At 40.9% G+C, this 26607-nt stretch overlaps 1 protein-coding gene and 1 pseudogene across 6 annotated transcripts in view; one reads left to right on the top strand and one right to left on the bottom strand.

The window, feature by feature from the left end:
- Positions 1 to 3273: 3273 nt before the first annotated feature.
- Positions 3274 to 4487, top strand: LOC105488596 (P2Y purinoceptor 3-like; annotated as a pseudogene).
- An 11446-nt stretch (positions 4488 to 15933) lies between these two features.
- LOC105488546 (major facilitator superfamily domain containing 1) overlaps positions 15934 to 26607 on the bottom strand; it is a 30657-nt gene continuing 19983 nt past the window's right edge. For 5 of the 6 annotated variants that reach the window (XM_011752734.3, XM_011752732.3, XM_011752733.3 and 2 more), the window contains 9 exons: positions 25754 to 25852; positions 25179 to 25290; positions 23879 to 23935; positions 23392 to 23548; positions 22009 to 22106; positions 21311 to 21423; positions 19474 to 19521; positions 18212 to 18269; positions 15934 to 16670 (listed from right to left, as the gene is read on the bottom strand). In XM_011752734.3, coding sequence (XP_011751036.2) covers positions 16667 to 16670; positions 18212 to 18269; positions 19474 to 19521; positions 21311 to 21423; positions 22009 to 22106; positions 23392 to 23548; positions 23879 to 23935; positions 25179 to 25290; positions 25754 to 25852 — 746 coding nt within the window. In that variant the 3' untranslated portion in view covers positions 15934 to 16666. Of the gene's footprint in view, positions 16671 to 18207; positions 18270 to 19473; positions 19522 to 21310; positions 21424 to 22008; positions 22107 to 23391; positions 23549 to 23878; positions 23936 to 25178; positions 25291 to 25753; positions 25853 to 26607 lie in introns of those variants that run through there. The other variant, XM_011752735.2, reaches the window with a different exon arrangement.

Below are 26607 nucleotides of genomic sequence, written 5' to 3'. Positions count from 1 at the left end.
GACCTCATTTAACCGTAATTACTTTCTTACTCCAAATTCAGTCACTCTGGGGTTAGGGCTTCAATATATGAATTGGTGGTAGACAAAATTGGGTTCACAGACAGTAACAACAGGAATAAAGTGACCCTGTCCATCCTGGGGTAGCAAAGCCACACCTGGCCTCTCACCCAGCCACATAAACCAAAGAGCTCAGGTCTCCAGGGTACCACTGTCTCTAAAAGAGGGAGAGGGAAGAGATGGGAAGATGGTTCTCTCCCTTGTGGCTGCCCTGTGGGGCACTTGCCTCTCTTCTAGATAATTCTCACAGCAGTCTCCCCAGAAAGGGATTGTCTCATTTTACAAGAGCTGAGGAAATCGTGGCTCAGAGATACGGTGAGTGCTTGAGAAGGCATACTCGCCCCTGGCAGAGGTGGGATTTGAGCACTTCTCACTACACCAAAACAGTCCTTTGAAGGGCATTAGCCCAGGGGCCAGATCAGAGTACTGCCTACTAGACTAAGGATCTTAATGGGCCCTAGAGGGTTCTCTGACTCTCAATTTCCTCATCATGAAACAGAGGTAATAATGTTTTGCTCACAAGGTTGTTCTGAGGATTAAGTAAGATCACGTGGGTGGACTGCCAGACCCAAGTCAGTGCTAAATAATGGTGGATTCCCTCCTCGGCTTCCCTCCAAGAGCTGACACTGAGATGGGAAGGCAACTTCACTAGAAATGCCTAAGCATTTTCCAGCCCCCCAGCATGAACAAATCATAGGGTACAAAATGAATGACAATGGCCTTTTTACTCGCCCAGTCATAAAAGCTTTGCTCTCCAGATTTTAAAGCCAGGGAGCAGGGTGGTGAGCCCCTCAGCAGGCTGAGGCATGGAGAGCCACCGTCCCCCGCCACCAACTTCAGAACGCCCGTCCTCAGCCTCGTGCTCACCTCAGACACTCACCACCCACACAGTCCTCAACACTGTAGAGCTCAAACACCCTCAACTCATCTGGCTCATGCCTCACATGCAATGAGGCCCATCACTCCTGCCTCAGCAGCGTCTCCTTCTCTGCCTCCACCCTGCATTGGCCTTGCTTAGGATACTGATCATCTCTCACCTGCGTGCACTTCAACAGCCCTGCACTGGTGACCAGTAACTCCCTCTGTTTCAGGCCCAGGTCCATGTTGCCATCTATATCTCCTATACAGATACAGGAGAGGAGATTTGCTATAGGAGCTGGCTTGAGCAGTTATGGGGCCAAGAAGTCGGACAATATGCCGTCTGCCAGCAGGGGAAGCAGGGATGCCAGCTGTGTGGCACATTCTGAGTCAAAAGGCCTCAGAATCGGGGAAGCCAATGGTGTAACTGTCTGAAGCTGAAGGCCTGAGAACCCAGAGGGCAGACGGTGCAAGTCCCAGAGTCCAAATGCCAGCGAACCTGGAGTTCTGATGTCCAAGGGCAGGAAAAGAGTGTCCCAGCTCCAGTACAAACAGTGAATACGCTTTTCCTCTGCCATTTTTTCTTCTGTCCAGGCCCTCAACCTGATTGGATGGGGCCCGCTCACACTGGGTGAGGGTAGATCTTCCTCAGTCCACTGACTCACACGCTAATCTCTGTCAGAAACACCTTCAAAGGCATACCCTTAACCCAGTCAAGTTGGTACCTGAAACTGACCATCACAGTAGCCGTATCCCATCACTGTTAAGACAACCTCCTTCCAGCAGCTGACTCTCCTGCCCTCCCTGGACACACTGTACCCTTTCAGCTTCCATTCCCTTGGTTGTGCAGTTCCCCCTACCCAATGCCTCTCACCCATCTCTGCTAACAAGCTCATGTTTCTTCTCCCAAGCAGTTCAAATGCTGCCTATTCTAAGAAGACTGCCCTCAATTCCCTCAGGGGAGAATTCACTGTATCCTGCTGATTTTCACACACTTTGTTGACCATTTTTCACATCATATTACAATCAGCTGTATCCATTTATGTCTTCCCCCACTAGACTGTGAGTTCCTGGAAAGCAAGAGCTGTATCTTACTCATGTTCGTATCCCCAGTGCCTGACTCAACAAATGCTCAATAAACGTTTGTTGATTGACGGAGTGAATGAAGTGTCTGTTTCTTTGGTTCTCTCTATATGGAAGTTTGCAGGCAACACTCAACTTATCCCCAAATTACCTAACTTATGCTTTTCTCTCTTCCCTTGTTTTAACCTATCTTTCTAAATATTAAGCCTCTAATATGAAGCCCCAGAGTTAAACATCTTTCAGTTCCTGTGGGCTCCATGCTGATTGGCTGGCCCACACACTGGCTCCCCTTCACGCTCCACACATGGCTTCCTTAGCTACTTAGGCCCACCTATTGCATCTACTTTGTCAGCAAGGAGGGAGTAAGGAGAAGCTGCACCTGGCTTCATGGCTTAGATTTGTTTTCTTGGATGCTCGGATGCTAAGGTGGTTAATAAGCAAATCAGCCCCAGTATTCAAATACTCAGTTAAGAAATCCTGAAAGAGATACAAATCAAAATCCTCCAGCAGAGCCTGTAGGCAAAACCTGCACTTTCCCTAATCCTCTCTAATCCCCAAGGGTCACTTTCTACTCTACTATGGTCTGTGTGGTTAGGATCAAATTGTAGGCAGTTTCAGCCCCTGGGAATATATCTGCTTCTCTGGCTAGAATACCTCCCCTTGGAGATTTCCTGACTCTATGCAAAGGATTCTAGCAGGAGGAGGAGCCACAGAGCTGGAGGTTCTGAGTACCCTGTTTAAATGACAGTGTCATCCCACCACCATTTCCATCACAACCCAGCCTAGAGTAGACAGCGTACAAGTCAATGTAAGGCCAGCCCTTTGGACCTGGTAAGTCTGGAAGCCCAGCTTTGGAAGATTGTTTGGCCCTCGTTTAATACTCTATTTTCCGTGGCTCAAGCCTGTAATCCCAGCACTTTGGGAGGCCGAGACGGGCAGATCACGAGGTCAGGAAATCAAGACCATCCTGGCTAACACGGTGAAACCCCATCTCTACTAAAAAATACAAAAAACTAGCCGGGAGAGGTGGCGGCCTCCTGTAGTCCCAGCTACTCAGGAGGCTGAGGCAGGAGAATGGCGTAAACCCGGGAGGCAGAGCTTGCAGTGAGCTGAGATCTGGCCACTCTACTCTAGCCTGGGCGACAGAGCGAGACGCCGTCTCAAAAAAAAAAAAAAAAAAATTCCTCGATTTTCCTGGGATTGGTCTCTTTCAAACAAGGTCTCTGACTAGACTTTGGGAGACAAAGTTGAATGCCAGGCTGAGGTCATGATGCTATGCTGTCCATTTTGTTTCCTTCCAGGGGAAGCAGAAGCGGGAGCTGTTGTGGAGCTCTGCCCCTGAAGGAAGCCTCCCAGGACATGGAGAAGCTGGACACTAACACGTCACAGGACCAAGGTCTCTGCCAGTTGTCAGAGAAGTACAAGCAAGTCTACCTCTCCCTGACCTACAGTATCATCTTTATCCTAGGGCTGCCACTAAATGGCACTGTCTTGTGGCTCTCCTGGTGCCAAACCAAGCGCTGGAGCTGTGCCACCATCTATCTGGTGAACCTGATGGTGGCTGACCTGCTTTATGTGCTGACATTGCCCTTCCTCATCATCACCTACTCACTAGATGACAGGTGGCCCTTCGGGGAGCTGCTCTGCAAGCTGGTGCGCTTCCTGTTCTATGCCAACCTTTACGGCAGCATCCTGCTGCTGACCTGCATCTCTGTGCACCGCTTCCTAGGTGTGTGCCACCCGCTGCGTTCGCTGCCCTACCGGACCCGCAGGCATGCCTGGCTGGGCACCGGCGCCACCTGGGCCCTGGTGGTCCTCCAGCTGCTGCCCACACTGGCCTTCTCCCACACGGACTACATCAATGGCCAGATGATCTGCTATGACACGACCAACCCAGAGAATTTTGACCGGTATTTTGCCTATGGCGTAGTTCTGACGTTGTCTGGCTTTGTCTTTCCCACCTTGGTCATTTTGGTGTGCTATTCACTGATGGTCAGGAGCCTGACCAAGCCAGAGGAAAACCACATGAGGACAGGCAACGCAGCCCGAGCCAAGTCCATCCGGACCATCCTACTGGTGTGTGGCCTCTTCACCCTCTGTTTTGTGCCCTTCCATGTCACTCGCTCCTTCTACCTCACCATCCGCTTTCTGCTTTCTCAGGACTGCCAGCTCTTGAGGGCAGCCAGTGTGGCCCACAAGATATGGAGGCCTCTAGTGAGTGTCAGCAGCTGCCTCAACCCAGTCCTGTACTTTCTTTTGGGGGGCAACAATAGAGTCAGGCTCCTCCAGAAACTGAGGCAGAACAAGGTGGGCAAGCATCCAGCTGGGGGGAAGGAAGAAATTCCCAGGGGTGAACAGATCTGGATACTGCCAAGGTGAAGCTTGGGGAAAATGAGCCCTAACACCACTAGCAACAACTTGTTTGAACACAGATGAGTGCTGGTGGGAGAGGGGGTCAAGACCTCCTAAAAGTGCAAAGGACACTTTTATACTGATGTTAAGTGAGTTTAAAATAAGAGTATGGAGAGAGCCACCAAAACAAAGGAAAGAAAACTTTCTTATTTTAAAGAGAGCTCTCATTGGTCTCTTGTCATTCAGGTCTCAGCTCAAATGTCACCTTCTCAGAGGCCACTCCTGCCCACCATAGCTAATGTTGACCTCTCTCCTCATAACCCAATCACTCTATTTCCTTATATATTGTCTTTGCAACATTTATTACTACCTGGACTTATTGATTCATTTACTTATTTATGATCTCTTTCCACTGAAGTATAGGCTCCAATAGGACAGAGATCTCCTCTGATGGCTGATCCCCCAGCCTCCATAGCAGGGCCTGGCACATAGTAAGGGCACAATAGATAGGGGCTGAATGAATGAGTGAGCAAATGGACCTGCAAAATGAAACCTTACTGTGAAGGAGCACCTTTGCATGGCGGAACTCATTTAATCCTCACAGTAGCCCCTTGTGGTGGAGGCCATTGTTTCCTCCATTTACAGAGAAGGAAATTGACACACACAGTGTGAAGTAACTTTCCAAGCTTACCCAGTGGGAGAATGCCCAGATGACAGGGTTGAATGGAGCTTTCAAAGTCAGGCAGTGGCCTCCGAGGCACACGCTCCTAAAACTGAAAGGTATGCCCCCATCCAAACACCAGCCTAGAGCCGGCCCAAGTTCTCCTTGACAGCACCGACTCCTCATTTTAGGCCAGCTCGCTTGTTCATACAATTGCTGTTATCTGCAGAACACTGAGGAGAACTTGTGTGTTCTCGCACTACATTGCTTAACCAGTGTTCTTGTTAGGAAAAGCTCTGCGGGATAAAATGGGAGATACAGAGTAAAGCGGCTGCAAGAAAACTGATTCACTTCATTTTTATTTAAATTTAAACATGATGTCGGAGTTTACGAAAAAAAAAAAAACTTCATCAATGTCTTAAGTCATAATGATGTTTATTCCCTAAAAAGATTTTTTTTAGTTAAGACTCAAGGTAATCCAAAAAGATAACCCTTAAAAAAAACTTCTTATTTTTAACAATAATGATTTCCAAGGATTTCTCAGGTCTACACATAACATTATCTAGGCCAAGAGCAGTGGCTCATGCCCGTAATCCCAGTGCTTTGGGAGGCCAAGGCGGGCAGATCACCTGAGGTCAGGAGTTCAAGACCAGCCTGGCCAACATGGGGAAATCCCATCTTTACTAAAAATACAAAAATTAGCTGGGCACGGTGGTGGGTGCCTATAGTCCCAGCTACTTGGGAGGCTGAGGCAGGAGAATTGCTCGAACCCAGGAGGTGCAGGTTGCAGTGAGCCCAAACTACGCCACTGCACTCCAGCCTGGGAGACAAGAGCAAAACACTTAAAAATACATTATCTAATAATTCACTAATCTCCCTATGAAGAGAAGGTGGTTAAATTCTTTTTAAAAGAAACGAGCATAACCCCTCATTACTATCTCACTCCAATTATGGGAAATGTCTGAGTAAACCATGCGTATGCCTACATTATAACATTTTATTCTAAAAGTACAGTTTTTTCCCTTCAAGGACACACAATAATTAGAACTGGACTAAGTGTTGCTTAGCAGAATTCCTCAGGATAATTGGTTTAATGAATAGGCAAGGATGTTTTCTAATTAGCAGGTCAGCTGTTTCCACATAAATAAATGTTTCTATAGGAGCTGAGAGAGCTTAAAATGTTTGCTCTTTTGAACATTCTCTCAGCTCTCTCGCTTATATCATTAATTTCTGGTCCTTTCTTTGCATAACACATAGGCAAGTTTCAGCTGAGTTACAGTCCCAATTATCACCCTTACAAATTAATAAGGTTTCACATTACTGGAGAACTGGTACACCAGGCTCCCCCAAGAAAGGTTTGGAGCCAGCCCACATGCCATAAAGCCACTACCTCTATGCCCACCAGCCTTTCAACCCTGGAGGTGGAAAGAAAACTAATGTAGACTCCTCAGGATGCACTGTCTTTGTCTAAAAGGCAAATACATTACACTCCTAGCCAAAGATTTCCTGTCTTTAAGTTCTTGTTAACCTATGTGCTTGCAATTATTTCTCCGATCCATATAAGGCTAAATTGCTTCTGCAGTTTTTTGACCTACTTAACAGCAAAGTATAAACATCCATTTTTAACTTATTTCTGGACAGTTTTGGATCAAAAAAGTTTAACTTAGTTGACATCATATCCTGAGTTTTCAGGGACAATTATCTCAAGAGACTAGGATCAAACTAGGCTATCCCTTCGGGAAAAGGACCCCATTGTAAGTAGAACCAAGAATCCACTGTCAAACCTGAGGCAAGAAGAAATTCGTCACTTCCTTTGTGATAACAGAAAACTCACCTATAGAAGCGGATAAGAAAACCAGAAAAACAAAACAAAACAAAAGTCCTTTCTGAATTTACCCATTCAATGCCCTCCATCCTGGGGAAAGCTGGGATCCTCAAATCTGTTATCCCCCTGGGCCCTTAGAATCTTCTATAATCTTCCTGATTGTTTGGACAGGTTAAAACAAAACCAAAGGTCAGCAAATACTATGATGTTCAAAATACAGTGACTGGGGCTATTTTCATATTGGATGAAAATATGATGGCTATAGCAAGGGACAAAAGTGCCAAACACAATCCCAACCCTTAAGGAAGGTACAGACTGTTGGAGAAGCAAAATATAAAAACATACAAGCAACAATATGGCTACTAACTAACAGCTTAAGCAGCTACAGAAGAAATTATGTCAGTTGTTGATTATCAAAATGAATAATACAGGCAGTAAGCATTAGAGGAGTTTAAAAGGGGACTGTGAACACTCAGGCTGAGAGGGCCATGAAGAGCCTAAGAGTACCTGAAGGCTGGGAGAAACTTCAACCAGGAGAATGTCCCAAGCAGTGGAAAAAATGGAAAGAGAGATCACTGTGAGCAAATTTAATTGTGTGAAAGTCACTGGTTGGTTCCTGAAGGCAAGGAGTTGGAGACAATGCTGGAAGAGCAGGCTGACATGTGATGATGACGCCCCCTCATGCCAGTGAAAGAACCACTTCTCATACCAGGAGGAATCACCAACGGCATTTCAGCAGAAGTGTAGTAGGATCAAAGTCATGATTTAGAAACTTAATCTGGCAGCCCCCATGTTTTGAACGAATTAAAGAAAACATCACAGCTTAGACTCCTGCAAAGTCTCCACACTGGCCTCCCTTCCCTTCACAGCATCTCCTTTCCCTTCACGGCATCTCCAGATTTTCTTTCAGTTCCATACATCCCACCTTCCCCAACTGTCCACTCTCCCCCATATCTTCACTTCTACAGAATAAAGCCCAGCTCCCTCACACTGACATGCTAGCCCTGTCACAGTCTAGTCCCAGCTGAACTCTTCAATTCACGGCTTTCCCACCACACCCTGTGGCTTCCAACCTCTCCCACATTTTGCCACGGGCCTGCCATCTACATCTCTACAATCCCTGACAAAGCCTTCTCCAAATGCCTACGTTCCCAACTTCCACAGGCCATGGACTCAGCATCCTCCAATTGCCTCAGATCTCTGCACTGCTGACTCTCCCACGGGGCTTATTCCCTTGAAGTTGACATGGACTCCTTTATCATTTCAGGTCTGTTTTATCTCCCTCACAACTCCATTTGTCAACCCATAGAACATGGTATCCCAGCAACATTGCAAGTGTGGCAGGCAGTGAGCACTGGTGATGTCAATCATGAAAGGAAAGATGATTGATATTTAGAAGACCACTGCAGGGATCCAAGAATGCAGATAACAGACAGGACTAAGGTGGCATAAGGAGAACTAAAATTTTTAAACATATTGGAAAAAACAGAAATAAAATGATTATTTAAACACGACTGGTAGGGAGACATAACAAAAACTACTCTGAGACTCTGAGCCACAGGAATCAGAAGAATGATCAACTAGCACCTAGTACTCAGTGGGTGGACAAGGGAGGAAGGGAGGGAGGGGACTGTGTGCTGTTAGGGAGACCTCAGATTCACACAAGCTACTGTGAGCTGCTAGTGAGACCTCAAGTTGGAAATGCAGGGTGGAGGTTGAGAGACAACTGAATCTCAAGCTCTGGGTTTGGGGCCAACTGGGTAGGCAAATATTCAGAGCTGAATCAGAAAAGGGTATCTCTGAGAGAGAAGTGAAGAAAAAGAACAAAAGACTTAGGATACACAGGAATCACAGAAAGTGCTGACAGAGCAGAGGAGAGGAGTTGCTCTCAGATAACAAAGCATCAGAAAATCACATAAGTAAACAGTGTCAAGACACAGAGAAGTCAAGGGTGTTAACATGAAACAAACTAGTCAAAGAGAACGAACAGTTGTAACAGTTGTCTGTCTCTCAGCAAACAGCTCAAATGCCACCTCTTCCAAGAAGCCTCCTGTGATCACCCAACAGAAGGCCTTCCCTTCTCTGACCATCCTCCACACCCCTCTTAGCACATCTCCCTTTCTGCAAAGTATGAGAAGCATTATTTAAATCCTCTTATCTCCCTCACCCCCAGATCTAGCAGAGGCTTGAGCATATGGGTGCTCACTAAATCATCGTGGAATAAATGAATACATAGCAAATGCTTCTCCTGTGTGTGCTTTTCTGGAATTACTGAAAAATCCAATTTATGAATGTGTGCCTATAAAACTAAATCACAAGTTGTTTGGGATTTATTTGTTCCAACACCCACCAACTTCAATTCAAAGCAGTTCCAGGACACACAACCTGCAAGCATTCTCACTTTTTCTTTTTATCCCATATTTCAAAGGCAATAAAAAGCGGATAGTTTTTAATTGCTTGCAATTAAGCATAACCTGAGCTGATAAAGTTATGTATTCTCATTATTTTACTTTCCTATAAACAAGTAAAATCTCTTTAGTATTTGTACTTCCCAACGTTTGTTTTGTTGAGGACTTTTTTTAATGTATCAAACAACTTCAAAGGTAATGGCCTCAAAAAGAATTCCATGGTAAAAAGCCAAATGTATGTTCTTGCAGCAAGCTGTAGCTGGGCATTTTTATAGTGGTTAAATCATGAACAAAAAGCAAAGAGTGCCACGTCAAGAAAATTAAAGAATCACAGAGTCTGAGAATGTTCCACTCTGCAAGTAGAAAAACACATTAATAAAGAGGCCTTTATAAAGCATTAACCCGACAATCAAAGAAGCGGCCTCTGAAGATCTTACACTCTCTTCTTTTATAGTCTAGTTTCTTGCAAGGGCAGGCTACAATTTTTACTGTAATTTCTACCTGGAATTCACACTCCAAATCATTACACCGTGGCTGCTGCCTACCCCACCACTCCAGTCCACTGAAATTCCTCTCAAAAACAAACTAATGACTTGCCAGTTGCAAGTTAAATGAACACTGTCAGCCCCTATCCTCTCTACCTTTCTTGGCATTTGACACTGTCACTCACTCCCTTTTTTTTTTTTTTTTTTTTTTTTTTTTTTGAGACGGTGTTTCACTATTGTCACCCAGCGTGGAGTGCAATGGCACCATCTTGGCATCTTGGCTCACTGCGACGTCCGCCTCCTGGGTTCAAGCAATTCTCCTGCCTCAGCCTCCCAAGTAGCTGGGATGACAGGCACTCACCACCACGCCCAGCTAATTTTTGTATTTTTAGTAGAGACGGGGTTTCACTATATTGGCCAGGCTGGTCCGGAACTCCTGACCTCAGGTGATCCACTCACCTCGGCCTCCCAAAGTGCTGGGATTACAGGCATGAGCCACCATGCCCAGCCCACTCACTCCCTCTTAAACCCTCTTTAGCTTCCATAGACTGCATCTCTCCCTGCTCCCACCCAGTGAGTGGATGTGACCCAGGACTGTCCTTGGCCCTCTTATCACCTCATCCCACATTCTTTCTGGGCAATCTCATTGACTCCCCGATGGCTCCCAAATCACTCCTCAGAGCAATCCTCTCTCACATTTTGAACCCATGTTCCTGTTCATACAAATCTCGGGCACCACAAGCTCCGCAATGCCAAAACTAAACTCATTTTCCTCCCAACCCTGCACCTTCTCGCCTGTGGTCTTGATGGCCGAATGGCACCACTGTCCACCCTAGGCAGGAATCTGGGTGTTGTCCTTAACTCTGGCCTCTCCCTCACCTCACATCCAGCAAATGATCACCTGTCAGTTCAGCCTTCCAAGCATTATGAGCACTGGTCCCTCCTTTCCATCTTCACTGCCACTGCCTTACTTCAAGGCCCATCATGTCTCTAACTTCAATGCTCCAACCTATTAACCATTTTCCTGCCTCCAAACTTGTTCCCCTCAACCCCCAATCCATTCCCTTCCTACTACTTAAAGGGTCATCTTTCTAAAATTCAAATCCTATCTCGAGAATCACCAGCATAAATATCTTCCAGAAGCTCAAAAGATTACGATCACAATCCTGAACATGAAGACAGACTTCAGTGATCTGCCTTGCACAGCTGAGCTCCCCACATGCCACTTTCACTTCATTTCCATTAACCAGCAGCCTCTCTCAGGATTAGCTCTGGGACATCTTCTCCTCCTCCCTCCCCTCCTGCTCCTTCTGTCCTTTAGATGAACTAGCCTACTCACCCTTTACAATACAGCTCAAAGACCACTTCCTCTTCAAATCATGCAGGTGTCCTAGGTTCTCTGAACCTTATTAAGTCTTGTCATTGCTCTGACAGCCCTCATCACGCTGTATGAGAGTCACTGAATCAGTGATCCTCTGTCCATTTCCCCACTCATTCATAAGACCCTTGAGCAAGGTGGTCCATGCCTTCCACATCTCTGAGTTGCCAGGTCTAGCAAAGAGCCTTGGAGTCAATGATGCCAGAAACGAAGACCCAGAAGCCCATGCATGTCTTACTCAGCAAGCAACATGACATCGCCACAAGCATCATGCTTGGTCTTCCCCACTACTGTACTCCTTTGAATCATGAGATGCTAACAAAGATAAGACACATCCCAATTTCAGAAATGTCAAAAGGTGAAAAATTGTCTACGAAACATTAAGTAGCATGATCATAAAAATGTATGTACTTAGCCATTAGACTCGAAAAGCATTTTAAAAATCTAAGTGCTGAAAGATAAACTAGAACTTCCTAAGGTAACTCAAATATTTCCACATGAAGAGAACACATACATGTTATCTTAAAAGGCAATTTTAATGTTTTTCCTTTGAAACATTAAGGAACTATTTGTTCTGCATCCTAATTGTGGTGTCATAGCACAAATCTCTATTAAAATTCACAGAATTCTAAAAAAAAAATGGAAGTCATGGAAAACATTTTAAGAGATAAGATGACTGCCTTCAGGCCCATTCCCTGCACCCTCCCGTCCACTAAGCCTGGTCTCTACCTCCATGGACCCTGCCAGAGCCAGAAGAGGACTCTTACCTTCCCTCTAACACTCACTCCACATCATGGGCATGACTCTAAAATCCTGGGATGACCTGCTGCCAGGCCCACTTTCCTACTACCTCCAGCCACTTTTCTCTTCCCAGTTCTTGAGCCCTGTTGTTTCCAGCTCCAGCACAGCCTCTCTCATATCCTCCTCCCAACCACTCTATCCACTGTCCATCTCTTGTTCACTTTACCCTGTGAAATCTGGGCTCTACTGGGCTAGAGGTAGGGGGGTTCCCTTTTGTCCTGAAATTTTTTACTTCTTCCCCAGGGCAGACAGAGTTGGCTTCCAAAGGTTAAAAACTATCTAAACGGCTGGGCGCGGCGGCTCAAGCCTGTAATCCCAACACTTTGGGAGGCCGAGACGTGTGGATCACGAGGTCAGGAAATCAAGACCATCCTGGCTAACACGGTGAAACCCCGTCTCTACTAAAAAATACAAAAAACTAGCCGGGCGAGGTGGCGGGCGCCTGTAGTCCCAGCTACTCGGGAGGCTGAGGCAGGAGAATGGCGTAAACCCGGGAGGCAGAGCTTGCAGTGAGCTGAGATCTGGCCACTGCACCCCAGCCTGGGCGACAGAGCGAGACTCCGTCTCAAAAAAAAAAAAAACAAAAAACAAAAAAAAAAACTATCTAAACATGGTAAGACATAGAACCCCTACAATAATCAGATTTTCCTTGGAAAACTAAACAAGCCTCAATATTGGGGGAAGGGAGCAAGACCTGCAAGAACTTAGCCCATACGTTCAGCTGTTTGGGATAAGTCATGGACTCTTAGAAATTCCAGAGAGCATTCTGTTGCCCCTCCAGGGTGCTTCATTTACTTACCACAGTAATGTGAATGCAATCCTGGAGGGTCCAGCTTGCCCAACCCATCAACTACACAAGGTATGGAGAGACACATCTATAGACGTTTTAGGTCATCCACCAATACACATCTAACATATATTAGCCATACCCTTATGCTTCATAAATTAAGAATGAGAGTACTACAGAAGGAACTCTAGTGATCTTCTATTTCACTAATAAGAAAATGGAAACACAAAAGCTACTACGTGGTAAAACTTGGGAGACATGCACCAAGTCTCCAAGGGTGATTTTCAGAGACAAAACGGAAGATAATGGCATCAAGGATAAATGAAACAATGCCTTTATTTTTTAGTCCTAGTATTCACTGGTAGCAAACAACAGCTCCAACTTGTGTGCTTGCTGCTCATGATATCTGGAAGGCCTCAACTCCAGCCTCATATCCTTTGCCCTCTTCCATTTGAGTGTTCCTGAGTGCCCCAGGATCACCAAGGGTGATCCTCTTCAAAAAGACAAAATGACAAATGCCTATAAGTACATGATAATGTGAAATGAAATGCCCTGTAGGTCCACTGATTTTCATCACACAATAAACCTGCCAAATCTACGAGGGCATTTTAAAAATCTAAGTGCTGAAAAATAAACTAGAACTTTCTATGTTCTAGTTTAGGGAACACAGTAGATCACTGCAGCAGGCAGCTGCCAAAACCTGGAACTGATACAGATCCACTGAAGAAAAGACATGTGCACAGGAGTACATGATCATGTACACTAATATACTTGAAAGAAATGAATGCTGCTAATAAGTTATGGTAAGTTTGGCTGTCTGGCCTACATGATGTCAGGGCTTTTTAGTATTTCTTACCAAAACTCAAAGCTTTCTTCCATGAACATTTTGGCAACAAATCACCACTGAAGGCCTACAACCAAATCCCCACTGGGGCACTCAGGAACACTCAGATGGAAGAGGGCAAAGGATACGAGGCTGGAGTTGAGGCCTTCCAGATATCATAAGCAGCATGCACACAAGCTGGGGCTGTTGTTTGCTATCAGTGAATACCAGGACTAAAAAATAAAGGCATTGTTTTATTTATCCTTGATGCCATTATCTTCCGTTTTGTCTCTGAAAATTCCCTTTACATGCAATTTTATTCCTGGCAATGCAAATTTGATTTCTAACTCATGGCACTGTTGAACTCCCACATCTTCACCCCCAGAGTTCTTTGAAAAACACTACCTGTTACTTTCCTCCCTTCTGAACATTATCACTTTTTTAAAAGAGCAGAACTCAAACTTGCATTGAATTATATTCTTGGTGGGGTTTTTAAAACCTTCATTACACAATAAAGAGTTATTGTGAAAAAATCAGAAAATATAAATAAGCCAATAGAAACTCATCATTCAGAGACACTGGTGTACATATTGTGCAGATACATTTGTTTTTATAAAAATGGCACCACTATGAATCTTCTGTGTAAAAATGCCATCAACATTATTCCATGTTAATATGTTCTCTAACAAAACCATTTAATGACTACTTAATATTTCACTTTAGGTATGTAATATGATGTACTTAACAAATCCCCTATTATTGTAAATTAGAGTGGCTTTCTATTATACTTTAGGCTATTATAAAATCCGGCAGTGAAGACACTTTCTTAAAATATATTTACATGTATATTCATCTGATGGTTTCTTTAGGACAAGTTATCAGCAATGGAATTGCTAAGCCAAAATGCAGGCAGTCCACCACCATCCCCCTTTTATGACTTTTTACTCATATTGCCAATTCATCCTCCAAAAGAGTTATTCTAATTTACTCTTTTTATTATCATTCAAAAAAATATTTATTTTGTGCCTACATTTGCTAGGCACTATCGATACAATCATCAATAACAAAACAGATGCAGTCCCTGCCCTCAAAGAGCTTACAATCTAAGGAAGACAGAGAGACCCACATCCACATTATCACAGATAATAAGCTAAAAAGGAAAACTGCAAGATCACAGCAATTTAGAAGAACCCAGTACAGCTTGAAGGATCTGGAAGAGCTTCCATGAGAAAGAATGGTTCTGGGCTGGGGGCTAAGGTTTTCTGGTGTAAATCAGGCAAAAACAGGTTCTAGAGAGCCTTGGAGAAAACATTCTAAGCAAAGGGAGCAGTGTGGACAAACCCGCTGGGAGGGAAAGGAACACAACCCATTTGAAAACATGTAAGCAGCTCACTGTGGCTGGGGCACAGAGGCAGTGGAGAGACAAGGCAAGAGGCCAGGCCACATGGGCCTTCCAGCAGAAGTAGTGTGGACTTCCTGCACTCTCCCGCACTTGTGAGGTCAATATTCAACACCCATGTGCTAAAACAGTCATATGGCAGTCAGAGCCTAAAGAACTAACAACTCAATAATGACACATGTGTTAGTCACTTCTCACTGCCATAAAGATACTACCTGAGACTAGGTAATTTGTAAATTAAAGTGGTTCAATTGACTCACACTTCCACATGGCTGGGAGGCCTCAGGAAACTTAAAATCATAGAAGAAGGCAAAGGGGAAGCAAGGCACATCTTACATGGTGGTAGGAGAGACAGAGAGCGTGAAGGGGAAGTGCCACACTTTTAAACCATCAACTCTCATGAGAATTCCCTCACTATCATGAGAACAGCATGGGAGAAACTGCCCCCATGATCCAGTCACCTCCCACCAGGTCCCTCCCTTGAACACACAGGGATTACAATTCGAGATGAGGATTTGGGTGTGGACACAGAGACAAGCCATATCAACACAATAAACTGTAAGTCAGAAAAACAGATGTAAACAGATGTAAATAAAGCTGCCAAGCTACCTTGCATGAGGAACGTACTTTCAATCTGTTCCCAAACATTTACACTTACAATGTCATGCCATGTACTTTAAACAATATAATCAGCTAAATACATTGGTTTAATATTTTGTCTAAAATATCTGCATTCCTTGACTTTAACAAACAATATGTTAAGGCTGAAAAACATTAAAAAGTATTTAAAGTTTGTCAGAGAAGCTTCATACTCACATTTTATTTAATATAGAAAAACCACAAATGTTACTTAAAGTTCTACTCTGGAGAAAAAGCTACCCCCATAATCCTTCAATGACTGTAATTGGGCAAGTTCTCTTTATTCTAACTTGGGTTTTCTTCTAGGCAATCTTCTGCATGAATAAAAGTTAAAATCAGTGTTTTTGTATTTTTTAAAATCAAAAGAAGACATCAAGTACTCCGTGTGCAGTGTTTTAATTTATCCATGTACATAGGCAATTATCACAATTTGAAGGTCACTTTTTAGTTATTAGACTATAAGAAAAACTGTACAGAAAGTTTATGCTATAAAATTACGTCCCTAATTACGTCGTGCTCAGTAACACAGAAATAAGCAATTGAAAAGGGTCATTGCTCAGCAATCCACATAACTACAGAGTACAGCGCAAGCTACTGGTCATGATCGGAAAGAGACTTCATACAAACATCTTCACATATTCCCCAGCATTATGCCCTACCACTAAAAGGAAGGCCTATGACAATGCCATTGTTTATTTTGTGTAACACAGTCCTTCTATTCCCCTCAAAAGATTTTTTCCTGCTATAAGATAAAAACAAGGCTGTATCCCTAAGATATATACCTAATGAAGATTATCTCAACAGAAGCTCCGATGTTTTCCATTTTTCACTGTCCTTCCTGAAGTTCACCTGGATGTTCCACAGCAATTTTCTAACCCTTTCATTGTTGATGAGCCCACTAAAAGTAGAATTCTTCAGCAACACACAATACAAAAGACACAGGCTAAAACAGGCCTCACGAATACACTTTGAAATAGGTATATTTGGATATAAATATAACTTTCTAGTCCACTATTTTTTCTAGTAACTAAACCGTAAATTTTTAAAAATGGAGGTTTTCAAACCAACGACGTGTTAAGCCCATTCTCATGACATATTCATTTAAACTTCTTATCTGCAAAACATAATGCAATAAATTATAAAAAGAAAAAACATGAAACTCATCTGCCTTATAAAATGAAAACCAAGCATTACAAGACACGTAATAGCATATACTAAGCTACACATTTTTTTCTGAATAATTTTTTAACTCTTCTTGATTCTAAAAGTCACAAAAGATCAATGTAGAAAATCTGAAAAATATTCTGCTTTTAATTAATATTGAGGTTTCAATTAATATAAGGTTATTTCTAGCGGTATCTTCTCTGTTATACATAAGTATTTGGGTTTAAAATAAGCATGTGACAGCATACTTTTTCTTGAATAAAATTAGGATATTATATTTGCCTTTTTATCTTTTGTTTACTTAACATACAGCATGTTAAGTATCTAAGACATTAAAAATCCTTCTAAAACATGATTTTAACAACATATTACCTGGATGTGTCATGATATATTTAACCATTTTCCCTACTCTAAGACATTTATGTTGTTTCCAAACTTTTAACATGACTATCATGAAGATATTCAAAACTCATACTTCTGATTATTTTAAGATGTATTTGTTAAAAGTGAATTTAATATGGCCAAAACCACCCCATCTCAAAAAAACAGACTATTCTACCAGATTTTAACCTAGTCAAAAGTCACAAAACTTACAATCACATGGTATACATATTCACAAATATTTAAAATAATAAAAACTTCAATGTCTAAAAATATTAGAAATAACAGGAAACAGAATCACTATTATGTTTCAGTATACACTTTTAGAAAAAGAAGTTAACTTAAACACCACACTATATACTTAAATCTCTTCCGAATGAGTCAGAGAACACAGAACCACATATTGGTACCAGAAGAAGATGAAAAATTATCAACTGCTTAAGAAAAAGAAAATATCTGAGAGAATGGAAGGGTAAGCCCAGTCCAGGACCTTAGGATGATGGACTTTCCTCCAATAAATTACAAGTACTATAGATCGATCGATCAATCGATCAATCTCTCTCTCTCTCTCTGTCTCACAGAGAGCAACTTAAACCCAATTATTTTTTTCCTTCATTTTAAGCCTTAATATCCATTTTTAAACTTTCTGAAGAAAACAAGAATATTGTTATAGTAGTTCCACACATAATAGTTAGCTCTCAAAACTCAAGAAAGACTAATCTCTTAGAAGTTCAAACCCCAGGCCAGGCGCGGTGGCTCACATCTGTAATCCCAGCACTTTGGGAGGCCGATGTAGGCAGATTGCTTGAGCCCAGGAGTTCTAGACCAGCCTGGGCAACATGGCAAAACCCCATCTCTACTAAAAATACAAAAAATTAGCCAGACATGGTGGCACATACCTGCAGTCCCAGCTACTTGGGAGGCTGAGATGGGAGGATTGCCTGAGCCTAGGAAGTTGAGGATTCAGTGAACTGTGATAATGCCACTACACTCCAGCCTGGACAACAGGCGTGAGAATCAAAAAAAACTTCAAAACCCAAACCTTGAAATGAAATGCTCAAATTTAAGATTTCAAAAATAAAGACAACTTTTCACCCTTTTAATACTTACTCAGTATGGGAAAATTTTATTTCTTCCCTTTGTCTTGCAGAATAATTGAGGTTCCCACCTAAAATACAAATAAACACAATCTTTTCCATGTACGTATTATAAGTAAATTTCAACCATACACACATACATGCAACCATTTGCATAGATACACTGTATTTTAAGTAACAGAAAAAGTTATCGACAATGAAAAAGAAATGGTTTATCTACTAGAACTTTCCCAAAGGGAAAAAATGAAATTCTTGTGTGATATAAATAATCACCCCTTAATTTAAGCATTTTTTTTGAGTTTGGACTTGTGTATTGCTTCAGGACACTGTATTAATATTCAATAATAGTGAAAATTAAGAGAAATTAAAGGAAATGAACAGGTGTGGTGGCTCACGCCTATAAATCCCAGGCTGAGGCAGGAGGACTGCTTGAGCTCAGGAGTTTGAAACCAGCCTGGGGAACATAGAGGGACCCCATATCTACAAAAAATTTTAAAAGTAACTGGGTGTGGTGGCACACACCTATAGTCCCAGCTATTTGGGAGGCAAAAGTGGGAGGATCACTTGAGCGTGGGAGGTTGAGGCTGCAGTGAGCTGTGATCGTACCACTGCACTCCAGCCTGGGTGACAGAGTGAGGCTCTGTCAAAAAAAAAGAAAGAAATGAAAAAAAAACGATTTTTTTAAAAAAAGGAAATGACCTAAAATTATTTACACAGAATGTATATTATATTCTACTAAACACATAACACTCTTTAGGAGCAAGCAGTTAGAAAAATTACTAAGGACAGCATCAAAATCTTATAAAGAACAACAACAACAAAATGCACTAATACATACAGTATGAATTAGCAAAAGAAAAAAAAATCTTGCAATTTCTAATTCTAAACCAAACATCTTGAACCTTAAAATGTAAATTATAGCTATAAATGTGCTTATTCTGATTTTTTTTAATGTAAGACAATAACACAGAGGGGCTTTAGGTTACTTTTTAAATGCTATATTTCTTTATATTAATATAAAAATAACATCTAAGATTTTATATTATAAGAAACTGATCTGGCTAGAAGATTAACAAAATGACAGCAATTTTAATAAATATGAAGGCCCAGAAAACATAATTATATATTATATAATCAAATGTGTTTCCATCATTATAAACAGAAAGTCACTACCGCATGAACTAAAGCACTGGCCCCCAAAGAGGCAGACAACCCAGAGACCCCACAAGATGACCCACTGCAGTTTAAGAAGCAAATATCAGATCTTCTACTTACCCTGGGCACGATTCACCAAATAGAGTAAGACCACAGATAAAAGTGACACTAGGAGTGAAAAAACATACGGCCCTTAAAATAAGTATTTCTTCTCAATGATTCCTATGTAATCATAATCACAAAGTAAAGCTTAGACACAACCAAACCTTTATCAATTGGTATTTAAAATAAAAATATTATTCCCATTATTTTATTTTCCAAAAACACAAAAAATAAGTTACACACCATTTTCTCCAAGGGCTACTCAGCCCAGGAGTGGCAGAGCCAGAAACAAGGAAGTTGAGGCCCCTACAAAAAAGGGAGCCGATCCAGCCACAGCCCAGCCCTGCCCCTCCTTCCTCTCCCTTTCTCAGTGCTGGTTCTTTCATGGACGTACCAAAAACTCCTGCCAGCCCCTGATTGTTTATCATTTTAGAGGAAGCCAAACAGTAGTCTTCTGGGGGCTTTCAGTCCAAAAATGCCAGGTCCATTTTACAAATTTTAAGTAACCAAACATTAAAATGTGATCATTAGACTCCCAGAAGCCCATAGCCAATCAAGACCTCAAAATTCATGTTTTCCCTTGGCTTTTTCCCTTAATAAGTGAAGAACACTGTTTAATTTACTTTACAATAATAGGGCAGGCCTAGTGTTTTATTATTTTGGCTCATGCCTGTAATCCCAAAGGCAGGAGGAGCACTTGAGGCCAGGAGTTCAAGTCCAGTCTGGGCAACACAGTGAGACAGCATCTTCACAGAAAATTTAAAAATAAGCCACGCATGGTGGTGCACACCTGTAGTCTTAGCTAGTATGGAGGCTGAGGTGGGAGGATCACTTGAACCCCACAGTTCAAAGTTACAGTGAGCTGTGATTGCTCTACTGCATTCCAGCCTGGACCACAGAGACAAATCCTGTCTCTAAAAAAGTAATGATAATAAAATAAAATAACGGAAAAACATAATCAAATGGTACAGTGCTTGCTTTGAGACCCGAATACATGTTGAACTGTGGACTGACATTTAACCACATGCTGCAGCATCAAAAATAGACAAAAAACATTTTATGACCTAATGTTTGAAATTCTTATATGACCCACTTTTTTAAACATTTATTTTTAAAACTTGATGTCCTTGTTTCTAAAACAAGCACATTTATTTATGAGATAACAAAATGCACTCAAGGCAACTCATAAGCAATTATCTGCAAATACGACACTTCAGGTATGGATAGTCTTTACTCCCTGTAAATAAAAACAAAGTTTGATAAAATCATCACTGTGGTTTGTCATTTTAAGCACAATATTGAAGTATAAAAGACATCTTGATGTGTTAAGGAGAATTTTCTTTTCAGATAAACACAATTTATATGTATTCTAAAGATTATGGACAAACGCTAATTTATTTTTATATTTCTTTCAAGTTTCCTAATGCTTCATATTTCAAACCAATGAAATTATAGGTAAAAACTAAATTACGGAGTAAAAATAAAAGTCACTTAAAACTGCCTAATGAATAACCATGAGCACTCACACCTAAATCACACCAATGTTTCCACATAGTTACACTAGGGATATACTCAGGACTCTTCAAATTGTTCTACTTTAAGTGGGAAAATGTTTTGTTTTTTTTTAAACTGTAAATAGTTAAAAGAGAATATGAAACCAACTCCATCACTGCCTTTCAGGATAGGAATCTCCTGAAAAATGCCTGTGAATCTTCAGAGGGCTAGAAAGTCACCAGCTATGAAATTCTAATACACAGGCGAGAATTAGGCAAATCTGGGAGATATGCCTAAGTAAAAATAAGCACATTCTGTTATGTAGTAAAAGAAACAAAACGTTGTCACATGGAATACTCACAAGAAACACAGGCAATGAAGAACACTTCTAAAAACAAATACCCCCGAGAATCCAGTATCATACCAGCAATGATGGAAATGATGGCCAACCCAAGATTCTGAATGGACTGCATGCTACAATGGAAGAAATATAAAGACACATTGCATTTTCAAAAGGCTTCACACATAGGCTAACACTTCACTATAAATATTAGTATCTGTGAACCATATACTATTTGTGTTCAGAGATGTTTTCCACCAGGGATGACTTGACTAGATTTTGGATTGGTTTTTTTCCACTACTAGACTGCTCAAAGGTAAGGGAGCTTGCCTCATTAAGTGCAATGTGGATTCAATACCCCTGTGCTGAATGAAAGAAGGGCCATGCGAATACCAACCACAGGTGCGGTTTCCCCCTTTTGCCTTTCTGTGCCAGGGACTGGACTCAGCTTCTCACTGAGAAGCCTCACATAAACAGGCAGGGAGATTGTAACGTCAGCAAGGACCTCTTCTGGGTTAGCTTACTCCACTCCTCTTGCTGGAGGCTCTTTTGTGGCCACAACAGTATCTTAAATAGATTTACTGACTTTTCCAGTTATCTCCAGGTTCAGAGCTATCCCAGAAGCTGGATGACGACTAGATTCAGATCTGGAGTTTTATATGATAATTAAATTGACACAGCAGAGAGAGACATACACGATCCACAGTGTAAATACTTACAAGCCATATGCAGTTCCCAGCTGATGTTCAGGAACTACAAATGCCACCATTGGCCACAATGCACAGGCAAGCAATGAATAGGAGAGTCCCAGAAGACACTATAGAAAGCAATGCAGAAAAAGGTCACGGTCTTACATTAACCAAAAGGTGATTTTCTTTTAATGCAGATTAGCAAAAGTGACAGAGTAGTTAACATATAAATACTCAAGCAAATTTTGTTATGATTAGGCTAAAATTCATATTCAAAATATACAAAAAAGTCTCTGCCCTAAGAGTATCCCTCTAGTGACAAGAAACACGCTGTCTTAACCACTTTCATTTGTCATCATAGTATATGCATATATAACTGGCTGGGGCCCAAGATGCAGTCAAGGACTAAGTAAGGAAATAAAGGTAATTTTTAAAAAGTTTTTACCAATGTTTCAGGCAAGCTAATTTTCCAGTATTTATTAGGAGTTACAGATTAGGCAGTCAAGGCAATATTATGCTAACAGTCCATCATCCTGCCTCTGAGTCACCAATACCCAGTAATCACCAACAATGCTTGGTAAACCTCACCTTATGCTGATTGTTCCTTCCATTAAAAAAGAAATATTGTGATTTAAACTTAAATAAGTATCACTTACACCTATCAGATTGGCAAAGATTAAAACAATGACAATGCCCAATACTAGAAAGAGTACTAAAAAAAGTCACATTTGTATATTACTAAAGTTATAAATGGGTAGAAAGTTATTGGAGAAAGTTTCACAATCTTTACCAAGATGTTAAATATGCAAACCCCCTGCTGTAGCATCTCTACTTCTAGGAGTCTGTACTGTATCTGTTGAACACTTCTACAGAATTCCCACCCACTGCACAAATATTTATGTGCCAGATGTTCCTTTATTAACAGGTAGGAAACACAGCACTAGAGCCTCGGGTGTTAAAAATGACATTTTGAGGAACAATAACAAAAACTTGAATTCATTATCATTTTTAACCTACTAAGCAAGTCAAAGAAAAAGAAGAGTTACTGGTCCAACAGATTTTTGGTTTTTTGCCATCTATGATGGAATGTTTTCTTTTAAGTCACTTATTTTAGAAAAACAAATGGGACCAATAAGCATTCTGGCTTTTATAAGGCTACTTTATTTCAAATTCTCTTTCAGCACTGAAGTTAACTGGTTAAATAAACCAAATGAAATTAAAAGACACTTTATATGTTAATAATTCATAATTATATCTTAAAAAATAATTATTTTGTAGGAATTGGCATCAAGTCGTCATTTCCCCACTATTATAGACCTTGTCATCTGAATTTGCTGAGCATGCCTACTTAGATGATCGTGACAGACTCCTTGCTGAAGCCCTGACCCCACCACGTGCTAACACAGACGTTACCATAGCAATCCAAGGATTCCACATCGTAAAGGCCAGCATCATGTGGGACACAAGAGTGGCTGCTACTGCGCAAAGAACCCAGATGATGTTCTTCCCTGTTTTATCCACCAGGAGCCCAAATACTGGGGACATGGGAGCTGATATGACATATACAACACTGCCCAGAGAACACATAAGACATTTCATGAAATGCAACACAGCCAAACATCAGTTTCAAGAAAGTCCTGAAAATATCAGGCAAAGCAAATCCTAACTTATTTAACATTCTTATAAAATGCTCATCAAAAATTATAAAAAGCAGTCCAAGACTTCTTTGGTTTTCCACTAATTTAAACATGGCCACTCAGGATTCAAGTCCCAATGTAGTCCTAGTTTCACACTTAAACAATATTAGGTCACATACATCTTTTTTGCTTCTTATAACATTTGGTTATAAAGACCCACACTTCACATGCAATAGGCACTTTAAAAATTAATTTTAAAATACCTGTTAATTGCACTTGCTGCCTGGGAAGAAAATCCAAATTTCTCTGTAAAGAAAACTCTAAAATTAAAAAGACAGAGAAATTAGCACATTAGAGAGAAATACTCTGTTTTCAAAAAATAAAGAGTTGAATAAAAGTAACTCAATTTTAATTAGCTTTTTTCTTGATATTATTTTCCCACCTTATTTATATTCACCTTCAGGCAATCTGCTAAACTTCAGTATTTACATTAATGTTTACTGACTAAATAAAATATGATGCTTGTTTTTTTCCTTCTCTGGTATGCAGCAAGCAATACACACACATTTTCAGAAAATCAAATATACTACTGCTTAAAAGCAGTACTGAATGGATTCTTTGCTAAATAATAAATAGGGTTCTTGTCTCAAATTATTTAAAAGGACAGCCTGACCTTAAAGGGTACAAACCATACACCTGCACAAACACACTCACATTGCTCTGCTTAAGCAGATGCCAATGCAAAAGGAGAGAGTAGAAGATAAAGCAAAGAAGAATTTGCTTTGGACCCAGAATTTAAGTCTGGCAGAATTACAGTCCTAATAAATGGAGATGTTCCCAGTCACAGTACACCAATAAACAGTCTCCATTCTCAGTAAGAGCCTTTTAACCAAGGAATAAAGAGGGAATAAAAAAGAATACTAGTCTAAAATCAACTATTAAAACAAATCAATATTATGAATCAAAAATTATTAGGTATTGAAATGGTTTGGCTGTGTCCCCATCCAAAGCTCATCTTGAATTGTAATCCCCATAATCCCCAGGTTTCATGGAAGGGACCCTGTGGGAGGTAACTGAATCATGGTGGTGGTTCCCCCAAGCTGTTCTCGTGATAGTGAGTTCTCACGAGACTTCATGAATTTATAAGCATCTGGCATTTCTCCTGCTGGCACTCATTTCTCTCTCCTGCCACCATGTCAAAAAGGACGTGTTTGCTTCCCTTTCCGCCATGGTTATAAGTTTCCTGAGGCCTTCCCAGCTCTATGGAACTGTGAGTCAATTAAACCTCTTTCCTTTATAAATTACCCAATCTCAGGCAGTTTTTTATTAGCAGCAGAACAGTGAAGTAATACAGGTATTTCTTCAAAAGAATAATAAAAGTATAAAACCAATACTAAACCTTAAGCTAAACGAAAACGTATGTATATCCCAGGATATAAAGTAATTCCTGTGAAAATATAAACTATAACCAGAGAAGCAAGATTTACTGCTTTAACAACTACATTTATGTGATTGAACTCTCATGATAATTTAGACAAGAAATAATGGAAACAGAATACTCACTTCCCAAGTCCAATAAAAGGGAACACAGCAACATAATAGCAGACACAGATGATAAATATGAGCCACAGGGGTAAGGAGAAGTCCTTTACATCAGTTAATTTAATAACTTCACCTTAGAGAAGAAAAGGAAGACACTATCAGCATAATTTTGCATACCTAAGGAGCTTTCATCTATAGTCAAGATTATTTTTTAAAATCCTGTGGTTAATCTTTGCAATTCAGTTAAAAAAAAAAAAAAAAAAACACACACTTTTCATTTCTGGGAAAACTTACAAAGACATAAGAAAAAGCAAAACCTAAGACTGGCATCTACCTTCCCTGCTCCCTTCCAAGAACAATAACCATTTTGCAAACACACAAAGTACAATCGAGAACATAAATTCTGCCAAAAGATTTAAGGGGAAAAGAAAATATATCTAAAAATTTAGAAAAGTGGAAATCAATTTGGAAATAAAAAATAAAAATTATGTCTTAAACTCCACCTGGTTTTACAACACTTCATTAGGAACTTATCTCATTGCAAAATCTCACAAGGCCATAATTCCCTGAAGTCCCATTCTTTCATTTAGACTTACCTGTTTTTCCTTGTTCTTTGTGAAGGATTCTCTCTGCTCTCTGATCCAAGTAGGCAAGAGCCAAGGCACAGATTAGTGAAAGAATACATGTTATACCCCCTAAATTAAAAAAAAAAGAAAAAAAGAAAAACAGACTTTGAAAAGCGAACCAAACAGAAGGTTCCTAAAGAGAAGTATGTTACATAAATAGCAGAAAACAGCAACTGAAAGGGATGTCACATAAAGACATGAGAAAAATCCGCAATTACTAAATCAGGACGAAAGAGGAAGAATACATTTAAATACTCAGCAAACAGCAGTAGCTTTTACTGCATTATTTCACAGTCCAAAGTTAAAGATAAGAAGGAAAAGACTAGAAAAAACTAGTCTAGTCCTGTAATGCAGAATACAGACTGAAGAAAACTGATGAGCAGCTACTGAATTAGTCCTCATTTCTTCATTCAGTCTAAGCACCAATTGTCAATGGACACCAGGGAAAAAATGATGAAGCCAAGTTAGGCTCTTTAACTCTCTCTTCCTTCCGATGTTTTCCCAGAGTACACGGCCTTCGCTCCCGCCCTCTGGCAGCCCAAGTGCCCCATCCTCCCAAAGCGCAGTACTCTCAAGATCTTTCCTGTGAGATCAGCATTTCTCTCTAATACCGATCTCACATCACTATAGAAAATCACGATAAAGAGTGAATAACGATACACTTCTCCGGAAGAATTTCGAAAAGAAGCTTAATAAAATAAATGAATCTTTAATTGGCTGTCCTACTACAGCCTGGTTGAAAATTCGCTGAAATCAGCGTCAGTAGACATGAGCTCTAACGAGCTGAATCACCTTGGACATGGAACATAAGCTCTCTTGGATTC

Source organism: Macaca nemestrina, chromosome 2, assembly GCF_043159975.1.
Source record: "Macaca nemestrina isolate mMacNem1 chromosome 2, mMacNem.hap1, whole genome shotgun sequence".
Lineage (NCBI taxonomy): Eukaryota > Metazoa > Chordata > Mammalia > Primates > Cercopithecidae > Macaca > Macaca nemestrina.
The sequence above is the reverse complement of the archived record's forward strand: the minus strand, read 5'-3'. Positions and strand labels throughout refer to the sequence as shown.